The sequence below is a fragment of the Tribolium castaneum genome, chromosome 2, assembly GCF_031307605.1.
Source record: "Tribolium castaneum strain GA2 chromosome 2, icTriCast1.1, whole genome shotgun sequence".
Lineage (NCBI taxonomy): Eukaryota > Metazoa > Arthropoda > Insecta > Coleoptera > Tenebrionidae > Tribolium > Tribolium castaneum.
In genome coordinates, this window is record NC_087395.1 from 23,605,868 (window position 1) to 23,620,184 (window position 14,317).

General features: G+C 38.4%; 3 protein-coding genes across 4 annotated transcripts; 1 reads left to right on the forward strand and 2 right to left on the reverse strand.

The window, feature by feature from the left end:
- Positions 1 to 5: 5 nt before the first annotated feature.
- LOC103314297 (odorant receptor 94a) lies at positions 6 to 4,309 on the reverse strand. 2 transcript variants are annotated; one of them, XM_064355091.1, is made up of 8 exons: positions 4,180 to 4,309; positions 3,865 to 4,131; positions 3,745 to 3,813; positions 2,385 to 3,697; positions 945 to 1,044; positions 788 to 892; positions 575 to 730; positions 6 to 520 (listed from the first exon to the last, which is right to left on the reverse strand). In XM_064355091.1, the coding sequence occupies exons 4-8, from the start codon at positions 3,170 to 3,172 to the stop codon at positions 467 to 469; spliced, it is 1,203 nt and encodes a 400-aa protein (XP_064211161.1). In that variant the 5' UTR covers positions 3,173 to 3,697; positions 3,745 to 3,813; positions 3,865 to 4,131; positions 4,180 to 4,309; the 3' UTR covers positions 6 to 466. The 2 variants fall into 2 exon arrangements, with proteins under 2 accessions (XP_064211161.1, XP_015839178.1); XM_015983692.2 differs by having other exon boundaries at positions 3,862 to 4,131.
- A 116-nt stretch (positions 4,310 to 4,425) lies between these two features.
- Positions 4,426 to 5,887, forward strand: rswl (roswell). The gene is made up of 3 exons (XM_967456.5): positions 4,426 to 4,925; positions 4,972 to 5,260; positions 5,308 to 5,887. Exons 1-3 carry the CDS (start codon positions 4,590 to 4,592, stop codon positions 5,868 to 5,870), a joined length of 1,188 nt encoding a protein of 395 aa, XP_972549.2. The 5' UTR covers positions 4,426 to 4,589; the 3' UTR covers positions 5,871 to 5,887.
- On the reverse strand, positions 5,879 to 10,526 carry pea (peanuts). The gene is made up of 6 exons (XM_008200016.3): positions 10,350 to 10,526; positions 9,703 to 10,295; positions 8,364 to 9,532; positions 7,262 to 8,222; positions 6,454 to 6,959; positions 5,879 to 6,134 (listed from the first exon to the last, which is right to left on the reverse strand). The coding sequence occupies exons 1-6, from the start codon at positions 10,441 to 10,443 to the stop codon at positions 5,912 to 5,914; spliced, it is 3,546 nt and encodes a 1,181-aa protein (XP_008198238.1). The 5' UTR covers positions 10,444 to 10,526; the 3' UTR covers positions 5,879 to 5,911.
- Positions 10,527 to 14,317: the final 3,791 nt, after the last annotated feature.

The window sequence follows — 14,317 nt, forward strand, 5'->3', positions numbered from 1 at the left end:
TCATTTTCCAGGTTTCTTACTCATTTATTGTTATGTTAACATCATTATGAATAATAATTATCTACCACAAAAAGCTATCAGTGATATTTGTTCCAGAACCGCAACAATTAAAATAAAAATTACCTAATCCGCTTTTATCTATTTACGTTTTTTCTGTTACAACTAACCAAGTTCCATCAGTTTTCATAAATAAACCGAATTTTTTAGTTATTTTGATGCAATTTGCATCGTGCGGCCACAGACTAAACACACTTTCTAATCTAGAACACGTCAAAACAAGTGGCTAAATACCAAAGTTGACTCAGAAAAATCACTTGGCCCTAATAAACCCATCGAAAATAAACCCCAGGGTGCAAAATATTTATCCAAACAAGAAAAATTATAGCCTGGAGACTAGTATCCAGCAGCGACGGTCATTTTTGACCACAAACAAAACCATTAGACTCGAGATATGATTTATTTTGCTTTAAATACTTGTATTTTTGATCACTGCGAAAATAGAATATGAAGTTCTGAGAATCTGGAATCGAAAATTTGATGCAAAAAATGCCAGGATTTGCATCAAAGGACTCACGTAGACGAAAGTTTGTAGTGTTAAAGGTGCGAATTTCCCCACAGTCATATAAATCGGTTTTTGCATTCGAGTCATGGTAAAAATCATGCTTTTCTTGAACGATTGGTCGCAGTCGTACCAATCGGCCTTCCATACGTTTACAGGAATCTCACTAGCCTATAAAATTATTTACAACATTTTTATTTTATTTTTTTGGAACTTGTGAGGTGGTACCATCAAAGTCACTTCGTTACCAAACCAACAGTAGAGATATAATTGGAAACCCATGGCTACCATGTAGACCAATTCGGCGTAAAATTGCTTACTACTAGCTGGGGTCTACAATTTTTTTATAATTAAATTTATCGGCTAAAATTTGTGTTGGTGTTACTGTCGATATTAAATACAAGGAGGTGCAAAGTATGAACAATGTTGCAGTTAGTTGTCCCAAAGTTAAGTACCTGTGCACCCTTTCAAGGTCCTCGGAAACCCTGAAAAGTAGGTAAAAAGAAACTATTGAAATGAAAAAACTAATAAAAAATCATCAAATTAGGGCAAAATAACATCATTTTTGACTCTTTAGAGCTTCGATCAAAGTACATTTTCGAGATAAAAATTACTTATTTTTTGCCATTTTGCTCAGATTGGGCTAAAAAATAATCTATTGGTCAAAAGTTAAGAAATTCAGTATGACGTTCTTTTTTCATCTAAAAATTCACTAACTTGGCAAGATTTTTCTTCGAGACTGAAAAAATAGTTATGTAAGGCATGATTTTGAGGCAGGGTTTTACTTTTTTTAGTCTTATTTGTTTTGCAAATTTTTGTTCAAACTTAAATTGAATTAATAAATCAAATTTTAAAAATGGGCAGAAATTTTATATTTTGATTGCATTTTTCAAACACTTGCTTGCAAGAGTTTGTCAAAATAAGTCTAAAAATAACCAAATTTGGTCAAAATTAGCCAATTTTGATTGATTAAGCACTTTTTGAGCTTGTTTTACGCTTGTTTTACGACTCTTCCCTAAAATAATTGGAACATTATGGAATTAACTGAAAAATTAACGTATTTTTCTCATTTGATACTTAAAACATAGCAAGATTTCTTTCGGATACGCTGAAAAAAATACATACCATGTTTTTTAATTTAGTTTAATTTCAATTCAGGCGTGGTTTTTAGAAATTTTTATAGAAATTGATGTTTTTAAAGATTTATTTATTTGAGCCATAAAGTCCAGGGACATTTTTATTCTGCAAAATTTTGTCAAAAATAATCTAAAAATAACCGAATTTTGAGATCAAACTCGTTATTTTCACGAGTCTTCGGTAAAAAAATGGTAAAAAAAATGAAAAAAAACTGTTTGGGCCAGGGATGTCATCATTTTGGAGAATTTTGTGATCGAATTTGGCCAAACTTGGTCATTTTCCAGTGATTATTACCATCTTTTTGATCTAAAAATTGACTAACTTGGTGAAATTTCTCTAAAATAGACTCAAAAATACACGTTTAAAGTCAAAAACAACATTATTTTTGTCTTTTTCAATCAGTTGGGGATGGTTTTGAGCTAAAATTTTGAGTTTTTTCTTAAAATCTGTTCCGGTTTGAAAATTTTTTTTCCAAAAAATATGATGACAAAAATTGCGTAATTTTCAAATTTTTGAGCCAAACAATAAATCACTTATTTTGCTGTTTTGCTCAAGTTTTTGGCGTTTTCGAGCATTTTTTCCAAAATTTCCTCAGAACAAGGTGAACGATTTCTTCTTAGTTTTGCATTTGAGCACTTGACACTCGTTTCAACAACTTTCAACGGTTACTTTTCCCCCGAAATTTTACCTGAGTATTGTCTGCAAGTGTCGGCAATTCCTTTTCATCTCATTGTTCATCTGCCCCGGGTCCAAAACCCGCATTTTACTGCTTGCAAAAGCCCCTTGCAAAATGACCAAATGAGCAGCAATAAAATTCATAATATTCATAAAAAGCGTATCCATTCCAACTATACTGTAAGCATAGGAGAACATAGGCCCAGCCTGGTACCCCAGGGCCAGCAGATACGACCTGGGGGTGGAGTACGAAAAGGGCATCCAGCTAAAATAGGGCAGTTTCTGGTAAAAAGGACTGAGAGTACCATTTTGGTAAGGTGGCGGGTTCAGAGTCACCGTGAGCAAAGGGGGGATGTAGGACGAGGAAAGGGTCATATGGGCAAGAGCCAGGAACCCTAGGGAGTACTTGAAGCCGATCCGGCGGTACTTCCTCCAAATTAGCCCAGGCTGGAACCCTTCACAGGGCTCGTAGTGGAACTCGGGGCTTTCCAACGTTCGCATCAAGTCCCTTAAAACGTGCCCTTTGAAGAACCAAAAAATCACCTTCACGGCCCCCATGAAGTGGGTCAGGAAAAAGTTCACGTTCTTGATAAAGTTGTACAAGTTTTTGTGGGTGTAGAACAAACTTAGGAATTCCGTCGAAGTGAAGTAAACATTGACGAAGAGAAAAACAACAATTGCGTAGATTTTGTAAGGGATTTGGACGAGTTTTGAGCGAGTGCTTGGTGTCCAAAGACCAGCACAACGCAACATCCACCGATTTGCTATAAACACGTCTTTGACGTACTCGTCTGACATCATTTTTACTATTTTTTGGCCCCCTTTTACGGCTTTTATATCAACGATGACCGGGGTGTGAATAATTGAGGCGTCGCGCCTTGTAATTTCACACTTTAATATTTCAAGCGAAATTATTGCTTCTGGAGTTCTTCAAGGACTAAGGTGGGGTTTTTTCTGGGTTTTTGACCAAAAAAATTCAAACTCAAGCCAAAATAATGTTATTCCAATATGATTTTGAGCTAAAAGTCCACGTTTTTCTTTAAAATCCTTGTTTTGTCAAGAAGTTATCAATTAGGGTTAAAGTTATTGCTTCTGGACGATGAGTTTCTCAAGCACGAAGCTGGTCTGCGTCTGGAGATCTTTTTTCTGGATTTGGTCGTTGTTTTTAGGTTTGAGAACTAAGACTGGATCATCCAGAACTTTGAAAGTTTGCCCAACATTACTTTTCTCAATACTGTCAGCGTTTACGAGCTTTGTGACGTGACTTGGGGACTCATCTATTGCATTTTTGATTGATTCGAGAGTCGAGCGACGCATTTGCTTTTGCTGGAATCACAAAATTGCGCAAAAACTCGCTGGTTAAAGGCACGTACAGGAATAGAAAAATCAAAATCTTTGACGGTTGAAGACCTGCGACGCTCTTTACTGACAACAGGAAGTTCCTGTAACAGTTTTTGAAAAAAATCAACACATTATAATGAGATAATTACAACGGTTTGGGCATTGCGAATTTTTTGCCTCATCCGTTCCATCCCCCGCTTTTCATTCTCGCTTGTATCGTTCGCCTCAGCCTCGGGGGTTTTACCAGCTGACGTAACAGAAGTGTTAGTTGAGGAGGGGATTTTTTGGGCGGGTAATTCAATTTTGCCGGGGTTTTCCAAACTGGATCGTATAGTAGAGTTGGGGATTGACGCGCCGGACAAAAACCGCGAGTTTCGGCGCTCGGTTATGGACCCACGGGGCGATTTTTGAGCCCCAGACTAAAAATTCCCAATTGAAATTTTCAAAAGTGTGGGCACCAAAATTACGTCTTTTTGCTTCGAGGCCATGACTCTGGTCGTAATGCCTTTATTGAGGGGCTCCTTACTGGTGGAATGAAGATGTGACATGACGAATTTTGAATTTTGACGTGACCCCTAACCCGGCCCTGTGCTACGCCACTGGTGAAATGGACTGTGTTTATCACGTTGTAATTTGTTTTATTATCATAAAAGGAGCATAAATTACAGACTGGCTCAGGTTTATTATTCATTTGCAAACGAATAATTTAATAAATAAGTCCAATAACCAACTGTTAATGGTGATTTTGCGTCGTACGGTTGGTACCAAACCGAAAATAGGGGTTAGGTTTAAGTCGTAATTTCAAAACTTGAAACAATTTTTAATGTAAAAAACACGTGCATAAGTTTCGGTTTAAATTTATTAAGAAAATTACAACATGTTTAGTGCGGTTAGACAGTCGGCGAAATTAGTGAGGTTAGGTAATTTCGTGCGTGTGCCCCCTTATCGGCCCCCCAGATCGTTTTTTTGTGCCGAGGCGGCTCAAGGTCCCAATATTGAGGCACTCACAAATGGGGACAAAGAACTGGAACATAAGTTGAAAGTTTTAATTCTGGAAGTTGATGTCATGAGACAGGAGGGTAAATTGGTTCCTGACGATGAGTTCCTCAAAGACAAGCATTGGAAAGAACTGCTCGAATTGCCGACTTATTCGGCCCGCAAGCGCTTGTTAGAATATCTATTTAAAATCTCAAAAAAGAAGGAAAACAGACTGGTAATAATTTTTTTCTAATCCCGGAAGTGCATTACGTTTTATTTAGATCAAAAAAGAAGAGAAAAAGCAGCAACGCGGGGACAAGCCCGAAAAGAAGGAAAACGAAACGCTTGAAGAGTTCGTCTCGACGTACGATTTGGCCCACAATAATATTTTTCTGCGGGTTTACGATAACACAATCAATCAGTTGTACAATAACCGGTTGGTTCAAGCGATGCAATTTGGGCAAAAACTGGTGGTGGATTGTGGCTATGACCAGGATATGACAGTCAGGGAAAATAAAAACTGTGCCAAACAACTGACTTTATTATTTGCCGAAAATCGGGCCCATGATGGTAGAAAAACTGCAAAAATCCGCCGAAAATTTTATTCAAAATTTCAGATCCCTTCGATTTGCATTATTGTAGCCTCGCCCCTGACACCATCCTCCACGAAACTCTTCAGAGTAATATTGCAACGTTGCACGAACCTTGGTTCCCCCTCAACGTGCACGAAACCAGTTATTTGGAAAAATTCCCGAGGGAACAGTTGGTTTATTTAACCCCTCATTGCCGGGAAGAACTGGTGAAGTATGACCATGACGCCATCTACATTATCGGCGCAATTGTCGACAAGGTCAACACTCAGCCCTTATCCCTGGCCAAGGCCAAGCGTGAGGGGCTGAGAATGGCCAAACTGCCCCTTGACCGCTACCTCCAATGGGGCTCCGGTTCGGGCAAAAGCCTCACTTTAAATCAATGTGTGGCAATTTTGTTGGACGTTAAGCACACCGGCGACTGGGAATACGCTCTGAGGCACGTCCCCAGACGGAAAATCATCCAAATGACCGACCAAAAAGAACAGAAATCCTTCAAAAGCAGGTTCTGGAAGCCAGGCAAGAAACTGGATTTATCCAGGAAGGATAGGAGAGTAGAAGTTAGGAGTATCATGTATGATGAAAATTAAACACAGTAGATTATTAATTTTTTATTTACACCTAACTATGCCTAATTACGCCGCCTCCTAACTCGCGATATTCGCCAAGCGTTCGGTTCCTCGTATTTGTTGTAAAGTGGCTCCAAACGTTGGTTTTTCTTAAATTTGCTCAGTTTTGTCGGATCTGAGAATTTGAAGAAAGCGGGGGCGAACTCCACGAGCCATTTTGGGTCGATTGTGGTCACTTCGCGCATGTATTCCTTCGTGGTCTGCACCAGTTCGTGGTAGATCACCCTTGAAAACGCACATAGACAAAAAATTATAAAAAATAAAACCACTCGGTTTTTCGCGAAACTAAGCCGAAAGTAATGTCCTTTTAGCCTCTTCAAAAGTTTTATTAGGTTTTTACAGCCCTAAACGCGAGCTTTTATCAAAAATAACTAAAATAATTTCAAAAAAGGTGTTATTTAATTGTTTCAGTAATGAAACTGTCAAAAATGAATTTCTTTTTGCTTTTTTCAAGCAGTTGCATACTTTTTTCAAGAAGAAACTTAATTATCTCCATTATTTTTGAGAAAAACAACCCCAAATAAATAATCTCTTTAAAGCTTACCACTCTGGTTGTCTGTTGAAGAGGGCGCTCGAGGGGTGTATATAAACCACTTGGCTATCCACCAGCGTCCTGTACCCCTCCTGTGGATCCTTTTTCGCTGCATTCCTGAAAAATCCCGAACACACACACTTCTGCACCCTCACTGTATTTCTTTCAGCCGATACGACATCCAACTTGTGCCTATCCATAATCCCTAACAATTGTTTACGAACATCTTGTGCCCGTTTTAACGTCCTTATTTGTACGAAATTTTCGTAACACCACGCATTCGAAAATTTATTATTTTTCCAACTGTTATAAACGGCCAAAAGTGTCAAGTGGTCGCCTTCTGGTTGGTTAAATTTGGCCTTTTTCTGATCGGCGATCGCTTGCTTGTCCTTGGGACGATAAAAGACATTTTGAACCGACAACATGCTCACAATTGTCAAAATCTCGTCGGAACATTGAAGGGCCACGGACATAATCAGCATTTTTGATAGGTTGGGTTCCAGAGGAAACTCAGCCATCTGTTGAAATTTTGTTATGAATTAAAAATTGACGTATTGACTGGCTAGCGAGGGGGCAGTGTACTGAATATGCAATTTATTTCTAAAAATATAAATAAGAATCCAAAAAAAGTGACACAAAGAAATACACAATTTGCGAATAATAATCTAGAAGGTCATATGAACTTATCTTATAAATTTAAGTGAAAGTGATTGAGGTACAATGATTATAATGTGAAAATTAAAAATAAAATTGAATCGTACAGTATTGCCCCCACGGTAGCTAGGAAAAACCAAACGTGTTTTTCCCCCAAATCACTTACCCTCCGCCCTAATCGCGTAAGAAGCCCCTCATCATCCAACGCCGACAACGAGTGCAACTGCTCTAAGGCCATAATCAGCGATTCAACAGGCGGAGCGTCCATAAAATCAAAATGTAGCAAATCATTAATCCCCATTGTTTTCAACTGTAAGACAGTCGTTGCCAAATTGGTCCTTTGTATCTCCGGAACAGGAGTGGGCAGCATCTCATCACGATACGCCCTCTCCGTGTACAACCTATAGCATTTCCCAGGCCCCGTCCGCCCGGCACGCCCCGCCCTTTGCTTGGCTTGTGCCTGCGAAATGGGCGTGACCACCAACGAGTCCATCCCAGTTTTAGAATTATAAACTTTCTGTTTGACAAAACCGGGATCGACAACGTAAAAAATCCCATCAATGGTCAACGAAGTCTCTGCTATATTTGTCGCGATGACAACTTTCCGGCTTCCGGGGGGCGCCGGTTCAAAAATCCGGGTTTGCATCTCGGACGGAAGCGCCGAATACACCGGAAGTATAATCAATTCGGGGACATCCGGTCCTAATGATTTCATACGTTCGTATAAAATTTCGCAAGCCGTGTCGATTTCTTCCTGTCCGGTTAGAAACAAAAGTATATCGCCGGGGGGTTCCCGTAAATGGATTTGCATAACGGTGATTAGACTTGCGTCCAGATAATCCGTTTCGGGTTCTTTCGTGTAGAGGACTTCGACGGGAAATGTCCGGCCTGGAATTGTAAAAATTGGGGCTTCGAAAAAATATTGTGAGAATTTAACGGCGTCGAGGGTTGCCGATGTCACGATTAGTTTGAGTTCGGGACGTTTCGTAACGGCCTGTTTGAGGAGGCCAAAGAGGACGTCGGTGTGAATGGTGCGTTCGTGGGCTTCGTCCAACATTATGACCGAGTAGGCCTTGAGGTCGAGGTCCATGAGGCACTCACGAAGCAACATGCCGTCCGTCATGTATCTGCAAAGAATAGTTTCCTTTCAAATGTCTTTAAATTGTGATAATATTTGATTATTTTTTAAATATGTTTCGATGTGGTAATTTTTTATTTTATTTTTAAACCCACTTTTGAAACCAAATATATTGTTTTGTTATACTCACTTGATGATCGTTTCTGGACTTGTGCAATCCTCAAACCGAATCGTATAGCCCACCTCCTGGCCCAACCTACACCCAAACTCCTCGGCCACCCTCTTGGCCACCGACATGGCAGCCACCCTCCTAGGCTGCGTACACCCAATTTTCCCCCTGGCTGTGAACCCACTCTCCGCCAAATACTGCGTGATTTGAGTCGTTTTCCCAGACCCTGTCTCCCCAATCACTATCAAAATCTGATTATCGGTCACAGCTTTCCTCAACTCTTCCTTCAACTTATAGATGGGCAGACTCTGCCTCTGCTCCAAAATACTCAAATTGGTTTTTTTCCCAAACGAAGATTTCTTCCCCCCTATTACGTGTTTCTTCCATTCGGGTAAATCCTGCGATTGTAAACCAATCCCACGTGCCGAATTCATTTTACTCTCATCCTCGGGCAGTGGATCAATCCAGTTTTTATTTTTCCCAGACGGTTGCGAATCAATTTCCTGTTCTCGTTGCAACATTTTTTGCTCACGACGTTCTTTCGCCAAAGCTGATTGCATCATTGCGGCTTGAGCCAACGAACCGTCTGGGTTTTTCACAATACGGACGGGACTCAAGTCGTGGAGCGCCCTCCCGTGACCTTGGAGGAAAGGAGGCTCGTCCTCAACCAACTCAATCTCAATATCAGCCTCTCCGTCTTCATCCTTGGGCAAAAGTCCGGTTTCGTCGTCGAAATCCGGCAACTCACTCTTATCGATACACCCGGACGAAATCATTTGTTTGATTTCCCAGCGTTCCGGACTCGAAATCCGGGTGACACGTTTGCGGGAGTTTTCCTCGTTTTCGTCGATGCCGACAGGAAGGCGCAAAACGGAAGTTCCGGTGTTCATTGGACGATCCGGGTTCCGGTCTTTATCTTCACGTTCTGCAGGGGCGTGTGAAAGGGGATTGAGGTCTTTTCCGGTTATTTGATCAACGTCTTTCATTGATAAGGAGACTTTTTGTCCGGTTACTGATAGTACTTTTATTTTGACTTTCATTCCACGTGAAACGACCTCAGAGACGTTTGTGACGCGACCTTCAGCCCTTAATTGCGAAATATGCACTAGACCTTCCCAACGGCGCCGTAAACCCTCCAACTGGACAAAGCAACCGAAAGGGACAATGTTTGCCACTTTTCCTGTGTAAATCTGCCAAATAATTAAGAATTAGCACTGTTATGAAAATTAAATGAAAAGATGAAAATTTCATTCGGCAAAAATGTGATTCAACTGAATCATAATTTTAAGTTTTTTGTTTTTGTAGTATTTGTCTTGTTTTTTCTATTTAATTCAGATTTTTATAAATAAGAAAAACCTACTTTTCCAGGGATTGGATCTTCGTCCAATTCCGGACTCTCCCGCTTGATTTTCCTGTCCCTCCTCCTTGGGGAGGCACTCCTGTCCCTCCTCCTCGGGGACGCACTCCTGCTCCTCCTCCTCCGCGACCTGCTCCGGCTCCTGCGCCTCCTCCCAGACCTCTCCCTCGACCTCCTCCTCCTATCTCTCGACCTGGACCTGGACTTTTCCCTCCTGCGCCGCTTCCTCTCAGGACTCCGACTTCTTTCCCTCTTCTCCTTATCATTTTTCGCCTGTGAGGGGGCATCAGCCTCCAACTGAGCCATCAAATCAGCCACAATATCCTCATCTTCCCCCTTGGTCTCCACCACTGGTGTGAGGGGTTTTTGCACCTCGTTCGGTAACGCCAAACCCGGGAATTTCGCAGCTAGTGAATCCTGTTCATGACTCGAGTTCACTTTACTCGCCTGACTTGATTTTTTGGGGCGCATGTGTTGGATAATACGGAGCAAATTTGAGACGAAAGAGTCGGAAAATTCAGCACCATTCTCGACAAGGACTTTCTTGAAGCTGTCGACAGTGTCGTGCTTTTCGGAGAGGTGGATTATGAACTCGGCTGGGGAGAAATGAGGGTTAGTTGGGGCGGAATCAAGAGTTGGGGTTAACTAACCTAAATCCTTGTCGTTCATCCCGAGATGGTTTTCCAATTCGGTGCATACTTTAGATACGAGGGATAAATATTCTAGTTTTTCAACTTCGTTCATTTTTGTTAATTTTAGGGTAAAAACCACAAAAACGTTTTGTTGTCTAAATTGTCAATTGTCAAAAAATTTCTGACAATTCTGGCATTACTGGCGCATGCGCAAGTCAGTGATGTAATGTTGGTTACATAACACTATCACATAATTGTTAATAATTATTTTCATAAATTGTAGTAAATGCCTTATTTTTATAACAATACGTTTTAATCACGTTGTATTGTTAGAATAAAATGTACAAAAATAAAAAAAATGGTTTGTAAAAAAAAATTAAATTGTGTGTTTATTTGGTTGTCTAACACAAAACTTTATTCAGAAGAATTTGGTTTCATTTATCATACATAGATAACTCTGCCGTTTTTTTAATGTTTTGAATTAATTTTTGACTTATTTGGAAGAGAAGCTTTAGATCTTTTTTTAGTGTTTTTGAATTTTTAAAAAAATTTGGAAACTCCAAATTTTGAGCACTTATATTATTCTAAAATTTTTTTCTAAATAACCTTTATAAAAATTAAAATGCTTAGGAAAATCTGTTTACTGGCGTTTTTTCAGTTATTGGTGTTATTTCTCTTGCAATTTTTTTTCTCAAGGGACGTAACGACCCACATTCCGTTTTAAAAAGGGTCACAAAGAGCGTAAAAAATAATAATCCCTTTTAGACCGCGCCGAGAAAGCCGAAATAGTCTCTCAAGAGACGCTAGAATCTGCTTAAATCAAGGGAAAAGTCGATGGAAATGTATTTTTTCCTAGAGATGCAATAACCACTTTCGGCCCCCGTTAGTTGAGACCGATCGCGCAAATGCGTAAATATTTTGCGCGGTATTTCGTGGGCCTTTGTTGGGCTAATTGCCCTAAAAGGGGCAAACAGCGCTCTCGCTTATCGTTTAAATTTGCTTTAGAGTAGTATTTCCGCGGAGTATTATGAGAGTGTGCGGATGTCAGCTCATATCCTCGAGCCAACAATAGTCCGAAATAGGCTGCAATCGGGGTATAGTCAAGTACTATTGTGATAAGGAGTGATAAGACAACAGTCCATTATACCAAGGGGGTGTCCGATATCAAGTCAGGGGAAGATTGAGGTGTCGAAAGGGCGTTAAGTAGTTCGCCAGCTGACGATTCATCCCCAAAGAAAAATCTCATTGTAATAACAACGGAAATATAACTTTGGCGTCTATTTTGCAATTGAATTGCATTGTGTGACTTGTTATTGTTACATTCGATGCAATTTTCAGTTTTGAGGATGCGATGCAATTTCGAAATGTTACAAATTTATTATTAGGGTGGGGTTGGATTCGGCCCAATTCCCAACAATGGCTGGTTGTTCCAGGGCGGCCAGATGGGGATAAGACTAAGCGCACAGGGCCGGACTGGCTATTTCAAAACCTAATAACCCGTAATTTTTAACACAAACAGGTTGAATTTCATGTTGCCCCACTTGAAAATTGAAATTTTCGACAACTTTATCCATCACTTGACTTGAATAGTTTTTGGTTGCGGCTTTAATTGTTTCTTCATTTTTTGGATACAGGTACTTTTGTGCTTTTTTACGAGGAGTACATAAACTGCACCCCAAATTTCTGTACACCAGATTTTCTTCTGATTTAATAATGATTTTCTTTGTTTTTTTTTGATATCTTAAGATCCATGGTTTTCCCAAGATTTCCTCTGATTTCCTTAATTTTGTACGTCTTTTTTGCGGTTTAGTCCTCAATTGTTAAATGGTTACATATTTATATAATTCAAGGTATATTTTAACAGCCATTAATCATTATCTACTTTGACATGGAATTTTCTTACCAGTCTTTACAGTATTCTTCTTTTTTTTGCTTTCTTATAAAATTTTTGTAGCGTTTTCATTTACACATCTCAACAGTTGCAAGTTTTTTATCAACGCTTTTCCACTATAACAACTCTAATTATTTTGTAATAGAAATCTCAAAAATAAGAGCTATCTATTCCTACCACAAAGAATTTTTAGAGAAATATTTGTATTAGTATGTCCTATTTCAGTTCACATTAGAATCGGAACAGCGCATTTGAATTTTTCAGAGTGAAAAATAAAGTACAAATTAACAGTTTTTGTAAAAGAAAATCCCAGAGACACGTTTTGAGCTAATAAAATCCACCATTTATTACTTTTTTTTCTTTAGACTTTGCTTTTATTTAAATACTTTAAAAGTTAAAAAATCATGGTTAAAAAAATTAAGTATTTGTTCGTCTTTTTCCAAATTTTTATTTAATTTCAAATGTTGGTATTATATTTTTTTATATTATTCTTAAGTTAGAGTTTTAGAAAAAAATTGGTAACGCTCCTTAAATCTGTCGTCATTTTTTCATTTTCTAATATTTAACACACTTTCATAAACACTCCATGTTGCCTTGTTTCAGTTTTCCTTTACTTGCGGTATCATTTCAGGTAAAATTTAAAAATAAAAAAAAACCTATCAAATGGAAGACACTAATTTATCAGGTTTTTAGTTATTGATAATAAATTATTATTTGTTTAATAATGTCGGTAGCAATTTTTTTCCAGATTTTCTTCTCACAAATTTCTTCTTTTTTATGCCTTTTTCTATGAAATTATTTTAGCATCTTTATCTACACTGCTCAACAATTTCAAGATCTCATAAACCTCTTTTCATTATATTATTTTATATCAAAAATCCTAAACATTTTCTTAGTGATTTTTTATTAAGGGTAGGTAGCTAGGTTGTGCAATTTTTTAATTTCTGTATATTGCCACAATATTTATATGAAAATCAATTTAAATATGTGTGATTTTATTTTTCCTCTTCTTCCTTCTCGATTCTTCCACAAAAATATTTTTGAAATATCGTTATATCTTAGGTTATTATCGTTATATCTTTTATTTTTTTTTTGTTTCTTGAAATAATTCTTTCAACTATATTTACCTACCAGCTCTTTCTATAAAACTAAACAATGTTTTAACACCTTTATTTACATTTTCTTCTTTGATTTTAAGAAAATTTTGGAGCATGTTCGATCTTTCTTTATTTTATGCGTCCATTAATTAGTAATTTTATTAAATAAACAGATTTCTTAACAATTTTGTCGGTTCTTAATGCGCTTCATTTGTTAAAACTAGAAATCTTTTCTTTCTAGGATTTCTGTTTTAAAGAGTTACATTGGCAAGGAGTTAATTTAGAACCTGTAATTTTTGAAAATGCAATAGAAATTTTATCAAAGAAGCAAAAAAAGAGAAAGATTTTATAAAAGACCTAAGAAAATTCTGTTTCGAAAATTACTAACTGTTGTTAAGCATAATTACAATAAAAATATCAATTTAACAATCGTTGAAAGAAAAAGTCTGATATGTAGTTGTGTAACGACAATTTATTAAAAAAGTAACTAACATCACATCTAGCAAGTTTCTTTACCGTCTAATACGGTGCAGCTTGGGTTCCAAGCCAATAAAGGCTGAATTCCCCATGTTTTCGTGTTAGAAACTGGCAATATGAAAATTTTGCAAGCTCATTTGTCAGAGCACATAATACACAATCGTGTATTCATCTGTCGTGGCCCCATTTTGGCCACTCAATCTCGCCCTTGGTGCGCTCCAAGGTGTGTTCGGCGTGTGGGGTCCGGCCAGGTACCCGCCTAGGTCCTGTCAACAAACACGGGATTATCAATTGTGCTCTTAAACTGTTTGTAATCGATCCGTGCACTCGACAGCGACTGACCAGGCCCTCGCTTCAGTATATAATATAATTTTTTTAATTAACTCGCGGCATTAGCGAAGCCCCAGGTAAACCTCTGTTGGCAATTTTTCCTCGTGCGATTTAATTTCCAACTTTTATTTTAACGAATTAACGGGACTCTTGTCGCGTCTGGCCGTCACAAGGGGATTTGTGAAAGTTTA

Bases quoted from the DNA above. Each gene is read 5' to 3' on its own strand.
- pea (XM_008200016.3), bottom strand. From the start codon at position 10,443: ATGAACGAAGTTGAAAAACTAGAATATTTATCCCTCGTATCTAAAGTA. The intron at 9,533-9,702 runs GTAGGTTTTTCT...ATTATTTGGCAG, and splicing joins AAGATCCAATCCCTGGAAAA to ATTTACACAGGAAAAGTGGC. The intron at 6,135-6,453 runs GTAAGCTTTAAA...TGCGTTTTCAAG, and splicing joins TTCAACAGACAACCAGAGTG to GGTGATCTACCACGAACTGG.
- LOC103314297 (XM_064355091.1), bottom strand. From the start codon at position 3,172: ATGATGTCAGACGAGTACGTCAAAGACGTGTTTATAGCAAATCGGTGG. The intron at 1,045-2,384 runs GTAAAATTTCGG...CCTACTTTTCAG, and splicing joins CACTTGCAGACAATACTCAG to GGTTTCCGAGGACCTTGAAA. The intron at 893-944 runs GTAACACCAACA...AAAAAATTGTAG, and splicing joins CCTTGTATTTAATATCGACA to ACCCCAGCTAGTAGTAAGCA.
- rswl (XM_967456.5), top strand. From the start codon at position 4,590: ATGTTTAGTGCGGTTAGACAGTCGGCGAAATTAGTGAGGTTAGGTAAT. The intron at 4,926-4,971 runs GTAATAATTTTT...CGTTTTATTTAG, and splicing joins AAAAGAAGGAAAACAGACTG to ATCAAAAAAGAAGAGAAAAA. The intron at 5,261-5,307 runs GTAGAAAAACTG...TCAAAATTTCAG, and splicing joins CGAAAATCGGGCCCATGATG to ATCCCTTCGATTTGCATTAT.